Source organism: Cnephaeus nilssonii, assembly GCF_951640355.1.
Source record: "Cnephaeus nilssonii genome assembly, chromosome: 16".
Classification (NCBI taxonomy): domain Eukaryota; kingdom Metazoa; phylum Chordata; class Mammalia; order Chiroptera; family Vespertilionidae; genus Cnephaeus; species Cnephaeus nilssonii.
In genome coordinates, this window is record NC_137087.1 from 22,131,625 (window position 1) to 22,149,560 (window position 17,936).

The window sequence follows — 17,936 nt, forward strand, 5'->3', positions numbered from 1 at the left end:
ACGTAGGAACGGACATGAAGTGAGAAGGGAAACTAACGTGTAGAACTTCAATATCCAGTCAGACCATGCTTTGTACTGCGGACATTGGGAAGCCTGTGGAGGGTGGGATAGGGGGCACAAAGGGTGTTAGTAGTGAAGAAACTTGAATAATTCCACACACACACACACACACACACACACACACACACACCCCCGCCAATGAGATCTGGAGTGTGTAGGATGGACCCAGGAAGCTAGTTACCTTCAGATAATGGAAACTTCCATTTCATGACTTTAATTCAACCTCAAATCTGCTCAAGACAAGTGTGGGACAGAGCCTTGAGCTCGCCCCTGCACCTTTCCCATGCCCGCCCCTTCCCCCCAGGGGTCTCACTAAACTCTGAAAGCCCCCCCCCGACCCCTGTCTTTTGCCTCTGTAACTTGTTTCCTGAAGCCCATTTCTTCTACTGCTCATTTCTTCTACCTCTGTGACTTTCTAAATAAACGTTCTCATATAGTTTTTAAAAATATATATATTTTATTGATTTTTTACAGAGAGGAAGGGAGAGGGATAGAGAGTTAGAAACATCGATGAGAGAGAAACATCCATCAGCTGCCTCCTGCACACCTCCTCCTGGGGATGTGCCCGCAACCAAGGTACATAAGAAAGGCAAGTGTGGGACAGTAAGAATTGGCTAAGCCATAATGCTGTAGTGCCTTCCTTGAGCCCACGCTCTCAAAATGCCCCCCAGAGAAAGGGGGAAGGGTACTGTCTGGTCATCATTACAAGAGACAGGAAAACAAAACCAGGATGATAACAATAGCTCACATTTATTGAGAACTTGCTTGAGCTAGGTGCTGTGCTCAATTCACCGACTCTTTGCAACCCTGAAAGATAGTAATTATTATTATCCCCAATTCACAGATGAGGTGCCTGAGTTTAGAGAAGTGAAGGGGAAAAAAAAATTGCCCAGGGTCACACCGGTAGTGACAGAAGCTAGGATCTGAACCCAGGTGGTTTTACTCCAAGGGCAGGGTCATCATTTCAGGTGAATTGAAGTTACTTCCCCTAAAAAACACTGGACTTAACAGGAGACCTGCCGTTAACCATTAATTGTCTGGAGACTTTTAAATAGGGCTGAAACTTGATGTTCTGGTGTCACTGACACTACGAGTACCCCACCCTCTTCTTTTTAAAATGACTGCTGTGTTAGTAAAGACTCCAAGATCTCACACTTCAGATGGAGTTCTTTCCTAGTTTCAAGTCACATCCTTACTTTATCCTTCCAGTCTTTCCACCTGAATTGGTAGATGGAATTCTGTAATCCATTTCATCCCTTGCCTGAATTGGAACAATCTATTTACTGCCCGGTTGAATCTGGCATTCTTTCCGCATACTTACTTTGTGTAGTTAGGCCACAGTCCTAAAAGCATTGTAATGGTTTTTTATCACCACACCTTGATGTTTTCTTTGGACATCATATCTTTGTAGTGTGCACTCTGCTGTTTGCCAGTGTGAGTGCTTAGGAAGAACTTGAAGCTAGTACATGTAGAAGCTAGTGCATATATTCCTTTTGCTTTTTTTTATCATTATAGCAAGTAGGAAGTTTTGAGTTTTGGGTTTGGTTTTTTTAAATATATTTTATTGATTTTTTACAGAGAGGAAGGGAGAGGGATAGAGAGTTAGAAACATCGATGAGAGAGAAACATCGATCAGCTGCCTCCTGCACACCTCCTACTGGGGATGTGCCTGCAACCAAGGTACATGCCCTTGACCGGAATCGAACCTGGGACCTTTCAGTCCGCAGGCCAACACTCTATCCACTGAGCCAAACCGGTTAGGGCAAGTTTTGAGTTTTTAAAAAAGTATGCTATATAGGGGTAAACCTAATTTTATTTAACTTCCTACTTTACTATTTTTCTAAAAAAAAAAAAAAGGCTATCAACTATTCCCATTTGCAAGTTGAATCCTGTAAGTACGGCTTGGTGCCCACTGCTCCAATGATCCCTACAGAATGGTTTCCAGCTGGATCTTCGTGGAATTGTTTCCATAGAGATGATTAGAAATAAGGGCTCCCAGCTGCTTTTGTTTTTTTGTTTTTTTTTTCTATTTGTCTTCCTTTCAGTCATTTCAGTGCTTTCCTATAAGCATAGAGATCAGAGGGACCCTGGAGAGGATCTTGTTAGAGACCATAACAAGAGAAAAGATGAAAAGGGAGAAGGAAATGGAAGTACCTACACCACCCACAAGACAATGAACATGTGATCATGTATTACACCATCAAGAGGAGAGGAGAGGAAAATTCCATGCAGAGCCTAAGAGAAAGAGAAAGATACAGAAATCCAGAGATTGCACTTCTGGGGGAGGGAGGCATATTACCATATTTTCCAGCGTATAAGACGACCCCCAACTTTTCCAGTTAAAATACAGAGTTTGGGATATACTCACCGTATAAGACTACCCCTCTTCCAACGCACACCAAATAAAAATTTAAAAAACATCAGATTTGATTTCAATATGGTAATTTTAATTCAAATGCTTATGACATGCAGGTACTTAGCAGGAAAACTGTCACTTATAAACATAAGGCTGTTTGTCATCAAACATGTAAACATACAACAGTGCAAGTGGATTAAACTTTTCCTAATTCACTCTAAAGCTGAAAGGATAAGACAATAAACCCATGGGAGCTGCCATACTGTTTGTTTTCTAAGCTGTCAACCAAACTGGAACTGATGATGATAGGAGGAAGATAACAAACAACAGAGAGAGAGCAAGTGCCGGGCAAGTCCCTGTCGAGTTAGCAACGCCTATCATAACTGCAAGCAAGCTATGGTATTTTTACAGGTTTTGCTGGCGTGACAGTTTCCCTTTAAAAGCCTTCAAAATCCTCCTGTTGGTCATCTGATATCATAAGTACATCAATGACCTCTTGTGATACATTTGTAAGGCAGTCATCGTATGGATCGAATTCCGTATCAGATGGTGTGGTCTCAGCTTCGGCTTCCTCTTCATCTTGCCACAAGTAGTCGTCCTCCATACCATCTAATGGATTTGATATGCCACACTTCTGGAAAGACTTGATGACTGTTTCTGCATCAATATCATCCCAGGCTTTTATGACAAACTTGCACAAAACATCCAGCTGTGGAGCACGCATGTTTCCCCCTTTTGTGAATGACTTTTCGCCACTAACCATCCATTCATTCCACTGTTCTCGAATGTGATCTTTAAATGTGTTTTTCTGGGCACAGTGCCGCTCTCTCTCTTTTTTCCATACCCCGGGTGTCCTGGACGCCTGCAGCTGGCTCCGCCCTTCACTTACACCTTCCGGGTGAGGCGCCCCCTCACCTTGTCATCAGGACCGCGTTAAGTCACTTCTTTCCACGAATCCTGGTGAGTGGATTTTCTTCTACCGTACTTGTACCGCGCCGCCCTTGCTGCTTTCAAACGGTCGCCGCATACGGTGGGGGGAGCTAAAAAACGGCTGCGGTTGCATCCCCGCCTTATGCGGCGAGCACCAGGCCACAATCCATTTCAATGGAGCCGGTCGGAGACCATATGCGGCACAAAAAGGAGCCGACCGACCGGAGACACTTGCGGTCTCTGTCCGGCTCCATTGAAATGGATGGAGTGCGGCCGTTTTTGAGCTCCCCCCACCGTATGCGGAGACCGCAGATTCTCCAGTCCGGCTGGGAAGTTTCAGCACCCGCCCTATAAGACGACACCCGGTGTATAAGACGACCCCTGACTTTTGAGAAGATTTTCCTGGGTTAAAAAGTCATCTTACACGCCGGAAAATACGGTAATTATTTATGTTTGGAGTCCGTCAGAAATGGGAGTTTTTGGTAAATAGTTGTTATAATCCTGGAGTGAGGTCATCCTATGATTCCTCTGATTCTTGGAAAATGTAAATACTTAAAATTGACTAAACGAGCAATTAAAATTCTTGGAAAATACAAATAATTGAAATTGACTAAACCCAATGGAGTAATACATAAGGAACAAATTCAAAATGCTGTCAAAGAATTGTTTTTTGAAAAAGACTTTAAGCCCAGGGTTTTATTCCAAGTAACTTTTTCAAAGTTTTAATAAAAATTCCCATTGTATATAAACTGTTGTAAAACAAAGTAAGAAAACCATTGCGATTGTTTTTCAAGGCCAGCCTATTCCTGATACCAAAATGTAACAAAAATGATAATGAAAAAAAACACACACACCCTACAAATCAATCTCACTCATAGTGAGAAGTAATAATTCTAAATAAAATTATTAAGTTATTATATCTAGTGGTGTATTAAAGAGTGATGCACCATGAACAAATAGTTTATTAAACCAATTAAAAATGTTTTACCCCAGGAAATCTAATATAACATGTAAAAGAAGAAAAATATGAGAATTTCTACAGATTTTCAAAAGCTAAAAGTGAATATTCATTAATAATTCTTGAAATCATAGATTCCAAAAGAAGGAATTTCCCTTAATTTAATATGGAAAAACCTAACTCAGAACAAGAGACAATGCTATTTGTGAAGGTAAAATGAGAAGGACATTCTTATTAAAGTTAGGAATAAGGGAGAAGATTTCCTAATACCACTGATATTTAATATTGTTCTGGAAATTCTGACAAATGAAATTGCTATGAAGAATGAGTGCACTTATGGAAAGGAACATAAGTAGTATCATTATATGCACATTACAGAAATGTCCATCAAGAACAAATAATTAAGTTCAAAATGTACATTAAACAAAGTTGTACTTATAATAGAAATATACTTAGAATCTATACAGCAAAAAAGAAGATATTCACAATAATAATAAAATATAAACTACCTAAAGGTAAATATGCAAAGTAATTTCAATCTATTTGAAGGAAAAAAACCTATAAAATTTCACTGAGTGCTATAAAATAAGTGAGGATAAATGGAATGGTATTAATATACCCATGTATTTGCTAATGTAATATTACAAAATTTCAATTTCCTTAAATTAACTTTTAAGTTTAATGTAATTACAAAAGAGTACAGATTATAATTCTCATATTTTACTTTGGAGGCAAGTTTTAACAAAAATTAATCTAAAATTTATCTGTAATAGCAAAAGGATAAAAACCACAAGAAATTTTGAAAAACAGAAAGTAAAAGAGGGGAGCATTTGTGTTGTGCAATATTATAATATTTTAATTTTACAATAACAAATGGCTTTATACCTATGTGCAGATTGACAAACAGATCTCTGTAAGGAAATAAAGAGCCCAAAAAGTGTATTTTAAAAAGGTGGAAATTCAAATCAGTAGGGAAAGGAAATATATATGTTTTTTCATAAAAGGGTTCTCAGAGAGTTGATTAACAATTTGAAAAAAAATACTACAAAATAATGAATCTAAATGATACGGAATTTTTGGACTGGAACACAGATTCTTTGTCCGCCGGAATTGAAGAATGAATCCACAGACAGAAAGTGGTATAATAAAGGTGGACATTTATTGAAGAACAAGTACAGACTCCCACATGGGGAGAGGGAAAGAGTCCCACAGAATGGACTCCCACGCAGGGAGGGGGAAAAGGGTCCCACTGGGTTCCTTTCCCTATGGCTTATAAAGGCTGCCCATCCTGGTGCCTTGATATCCTCTCTGATTGGTCACTATGCCCTTAGACTGGTTACTATAGTAACTCCTGTGCTCAAAGGTTGAACCTCACTTGTGAGGTTCTCTCCCCCCCACCCCTCCTTCCCTATTGTTTTCCTATTCCCTTTGGGCTTTCTTCTCCTCCTTCTGAATGACGGGCTTCCTTCTCTTTATTTTGTAAATATAGACCTTTTGCTGTTCCCAGTCTCCTCAGTCTATGGAATATACTTGTTGCAGCTTTCCAGCTCCCCTATTCTATGGAAATATACCTTCTGCTGCTCTGCAGCCGTGCTTTCCTCCATGGTCCTCTTAATTTCCTTCTAATATTTCCTAAACCTGTCCTATTTTACCCCCAAAATTCATATTTCATAAATATGACATTACAAGACAGCTAGAGAAAGGTAAATATATGAATCTGAGATAGAAAATAATTTTTGTCTATTATATTGGAAAAGATTGATGGTATTGACTCTAAAAATTTAATAGCTTCTGTATGTAAAAAGATGGTCAAATTACTTTTTTCAAAACTCCATGCAGGTCCATATTAGCCATACAAACCTGACAAAACTAGCTCAGTGTGTATAGCCCTTGGCCTGGGACATTTGTAGAAAGTTATCAGCAGCACTTGTTTAAAACTGCAACTTCCTGGGACAGCAATAACAATTGGAAAAAATAATTTTAAGAATTAAAGCTGAAAAACTTAGCCTGGCTGGTGTGGCTCAGTGGTTGAATGACTGGGAATCTAGATGGTCACATGCATGTGTGCTACTCAGGAAAGACCAGAGAAGGTCCTAATCTTTCACGTCTGGCTGACCTTGTAGCTCTGCAGCAGCAGTACTAGTAAGTAAAGGCTAAAAAAAGAGTTAAGTGCTTGAGGGTTGAAGATGTGCCTCAACATGCACACAAAGCCTCTCCACAATAGCTGGTGGACTTACTACTTCCAGGCATTTGAGCAATCTTTGTCCAGTCACTAGTTGGATAACTTAAGATTCACATGCTGTCAGTTACCCAACATCAAGATTCGTTTTAAAAAGAAGAAAGTCCATGACCACCCCTCCCCCATTGGAGTCCATCGAGTTCAGGACAGGTACCCCCAGCCCAGACCTGCAGCTCGGCCCTGGGGGCTCCCCCACCACCCACAGCAGCAGCAGCAGCAGCAGCAGCATCACCATCAGGGGTGGAGCCCCAGAGGTGACTACACACAAGGAATACAGGCTTTACAGAATTTGTTCATAAAATTCACTAAACAAATAGCAACAAAAAAACTAGCAGTGACGATACACTGTGAGTGATGAAATCTGATTTTCAGAGTTGCCATATTGTATTATTTAAAACTAGAGGCCCAGTGCATGATTGAATCATGCACATGTAGGGTCCCCTACACGCTTTCGCTTTCGATCGCGGGGGAGCTGGGTGCCTGTCCGCTGGTGCACCAGGCCTTTCGGAAGCCTCCAGCGCAGCGGAGGCTTCTGAAAGGCCTGGTGCTGGAGCAGACAGGCACCCAGCTCCCATGCTTTTGATGGTCCGCGGCGGGACGTGAGCTCGCTGCCCCAGAGGCCCCTTCTGTTCTGCAGCACAGCCATGGCGCAGACGCTGGCCCAATCGGCTACCCCGGCCACCCCGAGTCCCGCCCCCTGCACCTCCCGCTGGCCCAATTGTGGGCATAGCGGAGTGATGGTAATTTACATATTACCATTTTATTAGGTAGGATGTTCAGTTTCCACAAAAATTTATGAGAGCTAAATGTAAGAGCTAAAACTATTGTTAAAAAATATAGGCTTAAATATAGGATTAAGCAATGATTTTTTATTTTTTTGGGGGGTGGGGGAGAACCAAATGCTTTAATAATAAGCCCCACAACATGGGAGCCAAGGAGCAGGGGAGGAAAGGGACCAGGAAAAAGTCCAGTCTCTGATGCTTCAGTCAGGTGGGGGCTGGGGGGTGGACCCACAGCAAGGGCAGCCCCTCCTCTTGACCTCCAGGGGGCGCCACACAGTCTTCCCAGCTCAGCAGGCATTTTGGGCAAGTTGCTTCCGAAGACCACACGGCACTGCTGGATACAATAAAGATTTATTAAATTAAAAAAAAGAAAACAAAGCAACTAGCAAGATAATATGAATAACATAAATCTGTTATAATAAAAATAATTTAAAAAATGATGTTTGCAGAGCATTGAAATGTTTGAACATGTGGGCACTAAACTGTTAACAGTGGTTGCTTCTAGAGAATGGAATTACCCCAGCTTTTCACTTCCTGCTTTATAGATATCTACAGCATTTACAGTTTTATAATAGTACCCATTGTTTTGGTAACTAATAAAACTTGATATAAAATTAAAAAAAAACACGCAAACCCTCCTGATGTGAGTCCCAAGCAGAGGACGTCTCCGTCCTCGGCTGGACCAAGTCCTCTCACCTGCACACGCAGTGGGTGTGTCTGGCACCGCTCTCCCGACCTCTGGGTCGTCTCCAGCACCACGCGCCCGGCCTTCCTGGAGCTCCGCACCTTCGAGTTGACTGTGGCCCTTGCCTTGATCCACAATTTTAAAAACTATAGTGGATGGACTTTCTTCTTTTTAAAACGAATCTTGATGGTGGGTGACCCACAGCATGTGAATCTTAAGAAGGCTCGGAAGGCCCTTCTAGCCAACCCCGGCCGGCCCTGGCTGTTGGCAGAGGGAGGGGCTGGGGTGCCACCCTCAGGCTGCCCAGCTCGGAGGCGGCTTTCACGGGTGGCTCCCTCTGGGGCTCCACCCCTGATGGTGATGCTGCTGCTGCTGCTGCTGCTGCTGCTGCTGCTGTGTGTAGTGGGGGAGCCCCCAGGGCCGAGCTGCAGGTCTGGGCTGGGGGTACCTGTCCTGAACTCGATGGACTCCAATGGGGGAGGCGTGGTCATGGATTCCAGGCTGGGTGGGGGCCCGGTCACGTTCAACCACAGGTAGTGTGGGGGCATGGAAGGTTCTTCAGCCCCCCCATCAGATGGCTGAGACGCGTCTTCAGTCCCCCCATCAGATGGCTGAGCCGCCTCTTCAGTCCCCCCATCAGATGGCTGAGCCTCCTCTCCAGCCCCCCCATCAGATGGCTGAGACACCTCTCCAGTCCCCCCATCAGATGGCTGAGACACCTCTCCAGTCCCCCCATCAGATGGCTGAGACACCTCTTCAGTCCCCCCATCAGATGGCTGAGACACCTCTCCAGCCCCCCCATCAGATGGGGGAGCCGCCTCGTAGCTTGAGGAAATGTCACTGCTGTCAGGGGAGCGGTAGGGCCTCACCTTCACCCTGAGGCCTGGCATCCTGGTTTCCATCTGCCTCAGGATCCGGTAGGTTCCCATCACCCGGTCAAATCTCCGCTCCCTCGCAGACCGCTCTATCTGGTCCGGCTCGAAGCCGAGGCTCTGCATCGTTTCTAGGACCTGGGGGTCCAGGTCCCCCCCGGGCGGCTCGCTGTAGGGCCGCAGCTCCTCCCGGCCCACGCTGAGCCAGGGGTGCTGCATGACCTCCTCCAGGGTGGGTCTCTGGCTGGGGTCGACAGTCAGCAACATTCTAAGAAAGTGTTTCCCTTTCCTCGTCATGAAGGGGGGGACCTCGAACTGCCCGGCCAGGACCTGGTCCCTCATCTTCGCGAAGCTGTCCGCGTGGAAGGGCACCGTCCCGGTCACGGTCCTGTACAGGGTCACCCCCAGGCTCCAGACGTCCGCTCTCCGGCCGTCGTACGGCTCCCGCTGCAGCAGCTCCGGGGCCAGGTAGTGGAAGGTGCCGCAGAAGGTGCTCAGTTTGCAGTCGTCACTCACCTTCCGGCTGAACCCGAAGTCGGCCAGCTTCCAGGTCCCGTCCTCATCCAGCAGGATGTTGTCCGGCTTCAGGTCCCGGTGGGCGATGCCCCGCTGGTGGCAGTACCGGAGCGCCGACACCACCTGCCGGAACGCGGCGCGGGCTTGGCGCTCGCTCAGGGGGCCGTGGTTCTCCAAGTGCTCACGCAGGTCCCCTCCCCTCACGTGCTCCATAACCAGATAAAGCTTGTCTGGGGTGGTAATCACCTCAAATAACTTTGTGATATTTGGGTGATTTAGGTTCTGAAGAGAATAGACTTCTCGATGGTATCTAGGGAAGCCCTTCAGACTAATGGCTTTCACAACCACCTCTGTCCCAGTGAGCTCGTGCCAGGCCAAATACACCTTGGCACAGGCTCCCTGGCCAATGCTGTCCTGGAGAACATAGTCTCCAATACAGCGGCCCTGGATGGCAGAGGGGGCTGCAAAGTCATTAGACATCGCAACACCAAAAGAACAAAACACAAATGAGAAAAAAAAGGCAAAAACCAACTAGGGAGTCCTAGTCCACAGGTCACCACAATCAGCTTCCTGGGCTATAACGGACAAAATCCTCGGCCCAGTCAGCGCCTTTTTATAGGAGTGGTTTGCAATTCCATCACAATGGCGCCTTATGAGGTCCGAACAAGAAATGGACCAATCCCAGCTGGGGAGTGGTTTGCAATTCCATCACAATGGCGCCTTATGAGGTCAGAGCAAGAAATGGACCAATCCTAGCTGGGGAGTGGTTTGCAATTCCATCACAATGGCGCCTTATGAGGTCAGAGCAAGAAATGGACCAATCCTAGCAGGGGATAGACCATAGTGGTTTTCTCACTTTTTGGTCTCATGACCCTTATACTCTGGGAAAAACAAAAAGACACATTTTTGTTTATTTGGGATATTATATTGATATTTATTTTATTAGAAATAAAAATCTATAAGATGTGTGTGTGTGTGTGTGTGCGCGCGCACACACACAGAAAAGTCTGACTTATTCTCATACTCCAGTTCTCAGTTCAAATATCATCTGCTTAATTCTAAGTTCAGATATCCCTGATCCATCCATCCCTACCTACCTCACTCAGGCCATCACGTTTGTCATCTTCACAGCACCGACCACAGTGGGGCTGATTCTTGTTTACTGTCTGTCTTTCCCAGGAAGGAAGGGACAGGACTATAGTGTTCCCTGAGTCTAGCACAGTGAGTGGCAACAAAATAAGTGTTAAATAAATGTTTGTTCACTGGATTAACAGAGGAGTTTGTGGTAACAAAATATGACCAACTATTAATCAAAGTGATTCTAAAAAACAGTCATGTTCTGTCCTCACTCAGCTTTGGGGCAGATAAGACAGGACCAAGGAGCGCTCAAGTCTGGGTTTCCAGGTCTGTGGTTGCTCAGTGAGACTGAGGAAAAGCCGGCTGGCAGGAGCCTCGCTGTAAAGATTAAAGAAGATGATTCGTCCTTCCACTGGTACTTGCTAAGGACGAAATACATTTGGACCTGCAGTAAGGCTGCAAGGTATGTTTACATTTTGAATATCCATTTCCAGATTACACAAAAGACTTCTCTGGAGGAAAGAATGTCTACAGAGGTACAAGGGTGGGGTAATATGTTGGGGCAAATTCCACCCTTTTTGGAGGCAGAGAGGGAGCAGGCAGCCTTGAGGACACTTTGGGGGAGCCCCTGGCATATTCTATTTCAAACTAATCTTCTAAGAAAAATTCCTACTTTCAGTACATTGAATGTTTTAACCACATGTATGTTATTCTAGTAATCATTTTCCTTTAACACTTCCTAAAGTCTCAGCTTTGTGTAAAGGGAATCTTTAGAGGGATTAGCCTGTGAGCTTCTCCCTCTAAAACACTTTCGTTTGTTCATTTTTACCTTACTGCTGTGATACTCAACTCCTAAACATGATAGTCTTTGCTGCTGAGCTAATTGGGACCCAAATGGGGGACATTTCATCAATTCTAGACAGATGTTTACAAGTTACAGTCAGAGATTACAAGCAGTGATTTCTTAAATATGATACCAAAAGCACAAACAATAAGAGTAAAACATAGATAATTTGGACTTCATCAAAATTAAAAACTTTTGAGCTTAAAGGACACCTCAGTTTGTTGAGCACTGTCCTGTGCATGAAAAAGTTGCAAGCTTGATTTCCAGTCAGGGCACATATCTGGATTGAGGGTTTGATTCCTGGTTGGTACATGTATAGAAGGCAACTGAACAATGTCTCTCTGCCTCTCCCCCCCCCCCCCCCCCCCTCGCCTCTCTTCCTTTCTCTTATTCTCTCTCTAAGCATGTCCTCAGGTGGGGATTAAAAAATAAAACAAACATTTGCAAAAATAAAATCCCCCTTAAAAAAAAAGGAAGTGAAAAGACATTCCACAATATGAAGAGTGATTACTAATTTGTACAAAATTTCCTTTGGGGTTGATAAATTGTTCTGAAATGAGATGGTAATGATGGATGTACAACATGTGATTATATTAAAAACCACTGAATTAAAATATTTTAGGAAAAATTGTTGGAATAAATTTTATTTCATTATACAGGCATATTTTGGAGAAATTGTGATTTCAGTTCCAGACCACTGCAGTAAAGCTAGTATTGCTATAGAGCAAGTTGTAATCTGTTTGCTGGTGGATGGTCTTGCCTTTAATTTGTAAAACATGCAACATCTGAGAAGTGCAATAAAGTGAAGTGCAATAAAACATTGTATCCCTATAGTTGTATCTCCCATTTTACCTAATCACCTGCTCAGTTTGTCTTTTTAATGTTTCTTCATTGTTATTATCTAAAACATAGTATAAAAATATTCAAAAAGAATTTTCCAGTAGTTAATACAATATAGATGGTCACCCACTTAGATGGTTTTGAAGCATCCATCTTATATGAAAACTGCTGTTTGAAATTTTAACCCTGCTAATTGGCTTCTGTAAAATCTTGCTTGCTAAGACTACTCCCACTTCAGCGAGGCCATTAAATTTTCCCCAGACAAGTTTATCAGTGCTGGCGCCAGGCTAGGCCTCTGGTTGAGGTCTCAAGGCCCAGCACATACGGGCTCTTTAAGAACTTGCAAAAGGGGTCGGGAACACTCCATATTTGGGAGACAAAGAAGGTAAAATCATATAAATAGGGAGGATTCCTGTATGTTGGGGCCCAGAAATTGAGATACATTTTCCTCTGGACCCGCGTGTAATAAATGTAACTCCATCTCTCTAAGTATTGCTTTGTTCTTTGGTTTTCTGTAACATTTTTGGTTCCCTGAACAGAGGAATAACTAGCTTGGCCGTTTGGCCTCCGGTGAATGGGCCAGGTTTGGGGCCTGGGGGAGCTGGATAGGCCTCCGGGAGGTACCGCTCTGCTGATTTAGTAGAATTGAACCGGGGGACTCTGGGCTCTCCTGGACCTCAGCCCAGGACCCGGCCGGCATCTGGAGAGAGTGGACGGACACTTCTGGACCTGTCGACAGAATCTGTAAGGTAGGGGACCGGCGGTTCAGCCCACTCCAAGTGAGTGGAAGGGGGAGCCTGATCACCTCCCTGGAGGCCATAGAGCTTCCTCAGGCAAATTAATCAGGAGTCAGGAATCAGGTGACTGTTTAAACTCTGGGTAAATATCTGGTAGAAGTAAAAAACTCGGACTAGCTAGTATATAAACGTGAAACTCTGGAGGTGAATGAAAGAATTATGAGTTCACTCTGTTGTTTGTGTGGGACTAGCCAATTTGCTACCGAGAAGGGGGGACTGGATGCAGTCGTCACTCCTCCGGTAGTTTCTCACCAATACGTTGGTCGAGAATTCTGTTCTGGGGCATGGGTGCCTGGAGTGCCCCCAAGCCCGTCTGGGGAGTTGGGCATTGTTTCATTTATCTGTTCAGCTCCAGTTTGGGCTAGTCTACTGAGAGAGTGTGAGTATGGATGTTTGTCTTGGCATAATTATCTGCTCATTAACTGATCTGTGTGAAGTGAAAGCTACTTTGTGCCTTCTGGCTGTACACATAAAGAGTATATGTTATCTCTTTCTGTTGTTTAAATTGTTTAAAAATAGAGCAGACCTGCGGTGATGGTCTGCAAAAGTCTTAAGCAGCGCTGCTGAGTTATTTTTCTCGGAGATGTTTGCTCTCTATCACAGTGGGAGGGAATCAGCCCATTTAGCTAATAAAAATTTCTCTGTTTGTATGTTTGTATAAGTAAGGGTTTCAATTTGCTCTGATTTGTGAATTTGCTGTATTAAATTGAAATTTTAAAGTCCTAAGGTTAATTTAAAGGTATAAATTTGTGACATTTCAAAGAACAAAGAACTTTTATTTATGGCTTTCTTATCTCTTTTGGTGGTCGGAGACTTCCAGGGACAGGGCTTACAGCTCCGCGGGGCGGAGAGATTTACAGGCCCTGTCCCTGCCTGTGACATCATAATCCAACGTGGAACTAAGGCTGAAGTTATTATTAACTATCTATGGACCAAGTTAACTCTAGTTATGTGTCTTGTGTAGTCTTTTGTATTCGTGGTTATATGTTTTGTTTGACTTATTTTCAGTTATTTATTAGGATCCTCATAGAGGACATAACCTGGTCTTTCCCTTCCTCTCTCATCCTGATTGTAATAGCATCTGTAACTGGATTAAAGGTATTTTCTTTCAGGAGGCCATCCAGGCTTTCAGTTCGCAAGAAATCTTCCTACACACCCTTATCCTCATCCACTATCTTTTCGGGCTGACTAATAGTCATTTTCCACAGGTCGAAACTCAGCCTTCGAAAGGGAGGACTGCTACAGCGGTAGTCTGTAGTTTTCTCTGAAACTCCCACTGTTTCTATTTCTCTCACTGTAGGAATTGTCTTCCTCTGACTCACAATCAGGAAGGGAGACAAGCAACTGGACTGGGGGATGGGACGGGGTGGGGAGGGGGTGGTCAGAGAAATCAAGAGTGGTAAAGGAGGAGGATTTAAGATCCTCTAGGAGTCTAGGGGCTTAGAGTAAAAATCTATGAGGGAAAACAAGGGTTATAGATTTGAATGAGAAAAAAGTATCCTTAAATGTAAAAAGCCTGGTTACACAGGATCTCGGACCGCTTGCCTTATTTCCCCTGCTAAGGACAGAGTAAATGGTTAATGCAGAGAAGGGGAGGGGGGTGTCAGCAGTTAATTATGAAGCTGGGAGAGGTAGGTTTTTGTTTATTTTTACTGGCTGCAGATCGCTCTGCTGGTGTAGGTGTCTTATCAGAACTTCTAGCTGCCCTGGTGATTTAAAACTGGTTGCTAGGCAGACTCAGCCCCCAAGAGCCAGATGAAAGAAGGGGGTGAGGGGGGCTGGATGCCTGAGCTGCCTGTAGTGGCCTGGATCTGTAAAAGCAGCAGATAGAGCTAGTGAAAGCTCCCTGTTTACAAATGTACTGAAAGGGTTCAGTACTTGTTGCTGGTGGAAGAGGAGGGGCTGAGATCCCCTTCCAGTGAACTCCCTTGGGAGAGGCCTGGTTGATGCTCTGCCACAAAGGGGACTGGCAGGAAGACAAGGGGCCTAATACCCAAGGCACTTTCCCTGGACTGGGGAGCCTTCAGGACTTTGAGATTCTCCAAGAGAGGAGTCGTCTGACTGAGGGATGGCAGAGACCCTTTTGGGTTGGAAGAACCTAAGGCCACATGTTAAACTTATAAATTATGGCTTTCTAGGCAGATGTCCAAGCCCAGATATGTAGGGGTTAAGCTGCCTGTTTACAGCAAAACAACTTTCTCCCGTGCCAGAATAAATTTTAGGGAAATTAGACAGGCTGTGTTTATGGCTACAAAGAAGAACTGGCTACCATGCACAGCCCTGACAGTGGCCTGCAGAAAACTGTATGATAGACTTAGATGATGCCTGTGACTTCATGGACATGACTCCAGAAAGACGAGGGCAGGTGCCCAAATAGGCAAGGAAAATACCCATCTGGTTTTGGTCTCTATTAAAAGACAGTTGGCAGCCTGTATACTGTCTTGCAGGCCTGTGTGGCCATACCCATGTCAGGTGTGGCACAAACCTCAACTTTAGGAAACTTGGGAAGGCCTGTTTGGAACAGAGGGAAGTAGTGAGTACCAGCCCTTTGTTACAGGAATTACAGACCCCGTGAGGTCCTGTGACATGTGAGACCTTGTAAAGCAATAAAGCTCCCTTAGTCCTTTCTCAGAAGGCATGTCACCCCTCCCAGAGACCATATAAAATTTAAGGACAAGTTAAGTAGGGGGAACCCTACTACAAGGACAGCTATAATTGTCTACTTGAATATAGACACATTTTGAATTTCTCCTTGTCATTTGAAGACAGTTATATTACTCTGAAGAATCCATAGAAAGGACTGACAAGGAAAATCAGAAGATCTTAAAGCAGGTCAGTATATTTTTCTCCTTATATAATTCCTCTGATATTTGGCAATGCTTAATAAATCATGGCAATATGTTTCTCTGCATAAATTCAATAAGACCGGTTTCTAATAGTGGTTTTATTGACCAAAAACTTTGACTAGAATGTCATGTTTTAAAGAGCCCTGTCTGAACTCCAAAGACTTGAAGCCAATAAGAGTGCCAAGGAAAAGCCTGGTATCCTGCTTGGGAGCCCTGAAAATGGCTGGCGCTGGAGCATCAGGCCCATGCCCTACCATCACTGGCGGTTGGTCAGAGTAGAAGGGGAGCAATAAGGATGACTCTGCGTCCCTGCGGAACCCCACACACTGTAGGCCGCGACGTGAAGGAGGGCTACTGAGATGGGCCTTAAAACCTAGGGCAGTGATGGGCAACCTTTTTAGCTTGGTGTGTCAAACTTCGCCAAAAAACTGAGCATAACTTGAGTAGTGTGTCACTTTGAGGAAAAAACGTTATTTTGCAAATGTTTCATCCTCGGCATGCGGCCGCCTCAGCGGCCGCGTGTCAGCAGAAATGGCTACGCATGTCAGTGCTAACACGCGTGTCATAGGTTCGCCATCACTGACCTAGGGCGTGGGCCCAGGTGGAGTTGTTGCAGGTGAGGGATTCACCTAACTCAGCAGATACTACAGGCAGGCCTGACGGCAGCTGGATGGTTTGGCTTCCTAGCCCTACGGGGCACAATAAGATTCAATTATGAAATTCCGGCAAAGGTAGTCAGTTACCATTCTTGATGTGTTTATGCAAACAATCAGGCCAATTAAATACTATAGGTAAATTAGTCTTTATCTGGCTCTTTTGATAAACATAGAGGTAATTTTGAGGAGAAAAATTATATTTCAATAGAGGTCATTTAAACTTAAATGTTTTCTCTCCCTTCCACTGGATCATTTGTTATAGTTTGTCTCTGCCAGGTCACAAGCCCACCTCCTTCTGTGCCCAGGCCTCATCGTCCCTGTGACAGACAGCAAGGATCTCTTGGCTCTGAGAGAAAACTTCATTCCTCCTCAGCATGAAGCAGCTACAGAAGTAATTCAACGTCCATTTTCCCTAAAAGAATTCAGAGCCAGGATTCTTGAGGTAATATATTAGGCAGTTAGACAGACATGAGCAGAGCAAGGATGATGGGCCAACTTGCGCTATCAGATGTAACTAAGTATTTAAGACAAGGGGCATAGCCAAAGAGGTATTCACCCAAAGTCTCAGCCGTTAGAAAAGGCCAGTAGCTTATTTGACCAAAAGACTTGACCCCTTTGCATTTGGGTGACATGCTTGCCTCCAGGCAGTAGCTGCCACAGCTATGCTTATTGAAAAAGCAAATAAGTTAACTCTAGGGCAGTAATTAATCCTAACTGCCCCACATGAGGTCGAGGTTTTACTCCAGAAAACACTAGAGCACTGGATGTCAAACACTTGAGCCACCCAGTTTCAGGCTCTCTAGTAGACAAAAGAAAAATCAGTAACAATTTATACTGATAGCAGGTACACATTTACAACAAGGTAAGGGTTCTCCACAGAAGCAAGAGGGAACCGGGCCACAGATGAAGCTGCCCAGGAGGCTGCCCTAAAACCAGTGGGGCCTCTACAGATTCTAGTGACTCTTCCAGATCCTGACCTACCCAATCTAGAAAAGCTAAAATCCATAACCAGTCTTTATTCAAGTTCTTATAGGCTTTACAGTCTACCCAGGAAGCAATCCAGAAGCACATCTGAGATGCTCTGCCTGTATCAACTTCTGATCTGGTTCATCCCTTCCTCCCTGGTGACTCTGTTTGGGTAGAGAAATTTGCTGCCCAGGGACTGACTTCTACCTGGAAAGGACCACCTTCACGGCAGTCAAGGTCAACAGAATCCCAACATGGCTTCATCACACCCAGCTTAAGACAGCCCAGGAAAAGAGAGTCCAGGACTCTTCGGACTCTCTAAAGATTACTCCTGGCCCTCCTTCCGGTCCCTTATCTAATAAGCAGGCCCACTATCGTTATTAGGCAGAAAATTAAGATTATAGTCCTCAGGGGTAAATATACTACAATGACTAAGAGTCAATGATTTGACTCATGTACATAAAACCAGTGGGGAATGAAGCATCCATCTTATATGAAAACTGCTGTTTGAA

The 17,936-nt window shown here is 44.3% G+C and overlaps 2 protein-coding genes across 4 annotated transcripts in view; one reads left to right on the forward strand and one right to left on the reverse strand.

Annotated features, from left to right (window-relative positions):
* Window positions 1-17,936, forward strand: part of PBLD (phenazine biosynthesis like protein domain containing) — a 58,127-nt gene that overhangs the window by 1,831 nt on the left and 38,360 nt on the right. The window contains exons 1-2 of one of the 3 annotated variants that reach the window (XM_079793320.1): window positions 177-3,376; window positions 10,752-16,900. The exons of 1 other annotated variant lie outside the window; for it this stretch is intronic. The gene's annotated coding sequence lies outside the window, so the exon portion shown is untranslated. Of the gene's footprint in view, window positions 1-176; window positions 3,377-10,751; window positions 16,901-17,936 lie in introns of those variants that run through there. One more of the 3 variants, XM_079793321.1, reaches the window with a different exon arrangement.
* Window positions 2,853-10,755, reverse strand: LOC307112531 (serine/threonine-protein kinase MARK2-like; the record flags this gene model as incomplete). Its single annotated transcript, XM_079793259.1, has 2 exons — window positions 8,880-10,755; window positions 2,853-3,125 (listed from the first exon to the last, which is right to left on the reverse strand). Exons 1-2 carry the CDS (start codon window positions 9,876-9,878, stop codon window positions 2,853-2,855), a joined length of 1,272 nt encoding a protein of 423 aa, XP_079649385.1. The 5' UTR covers window positions 9,879-10,755.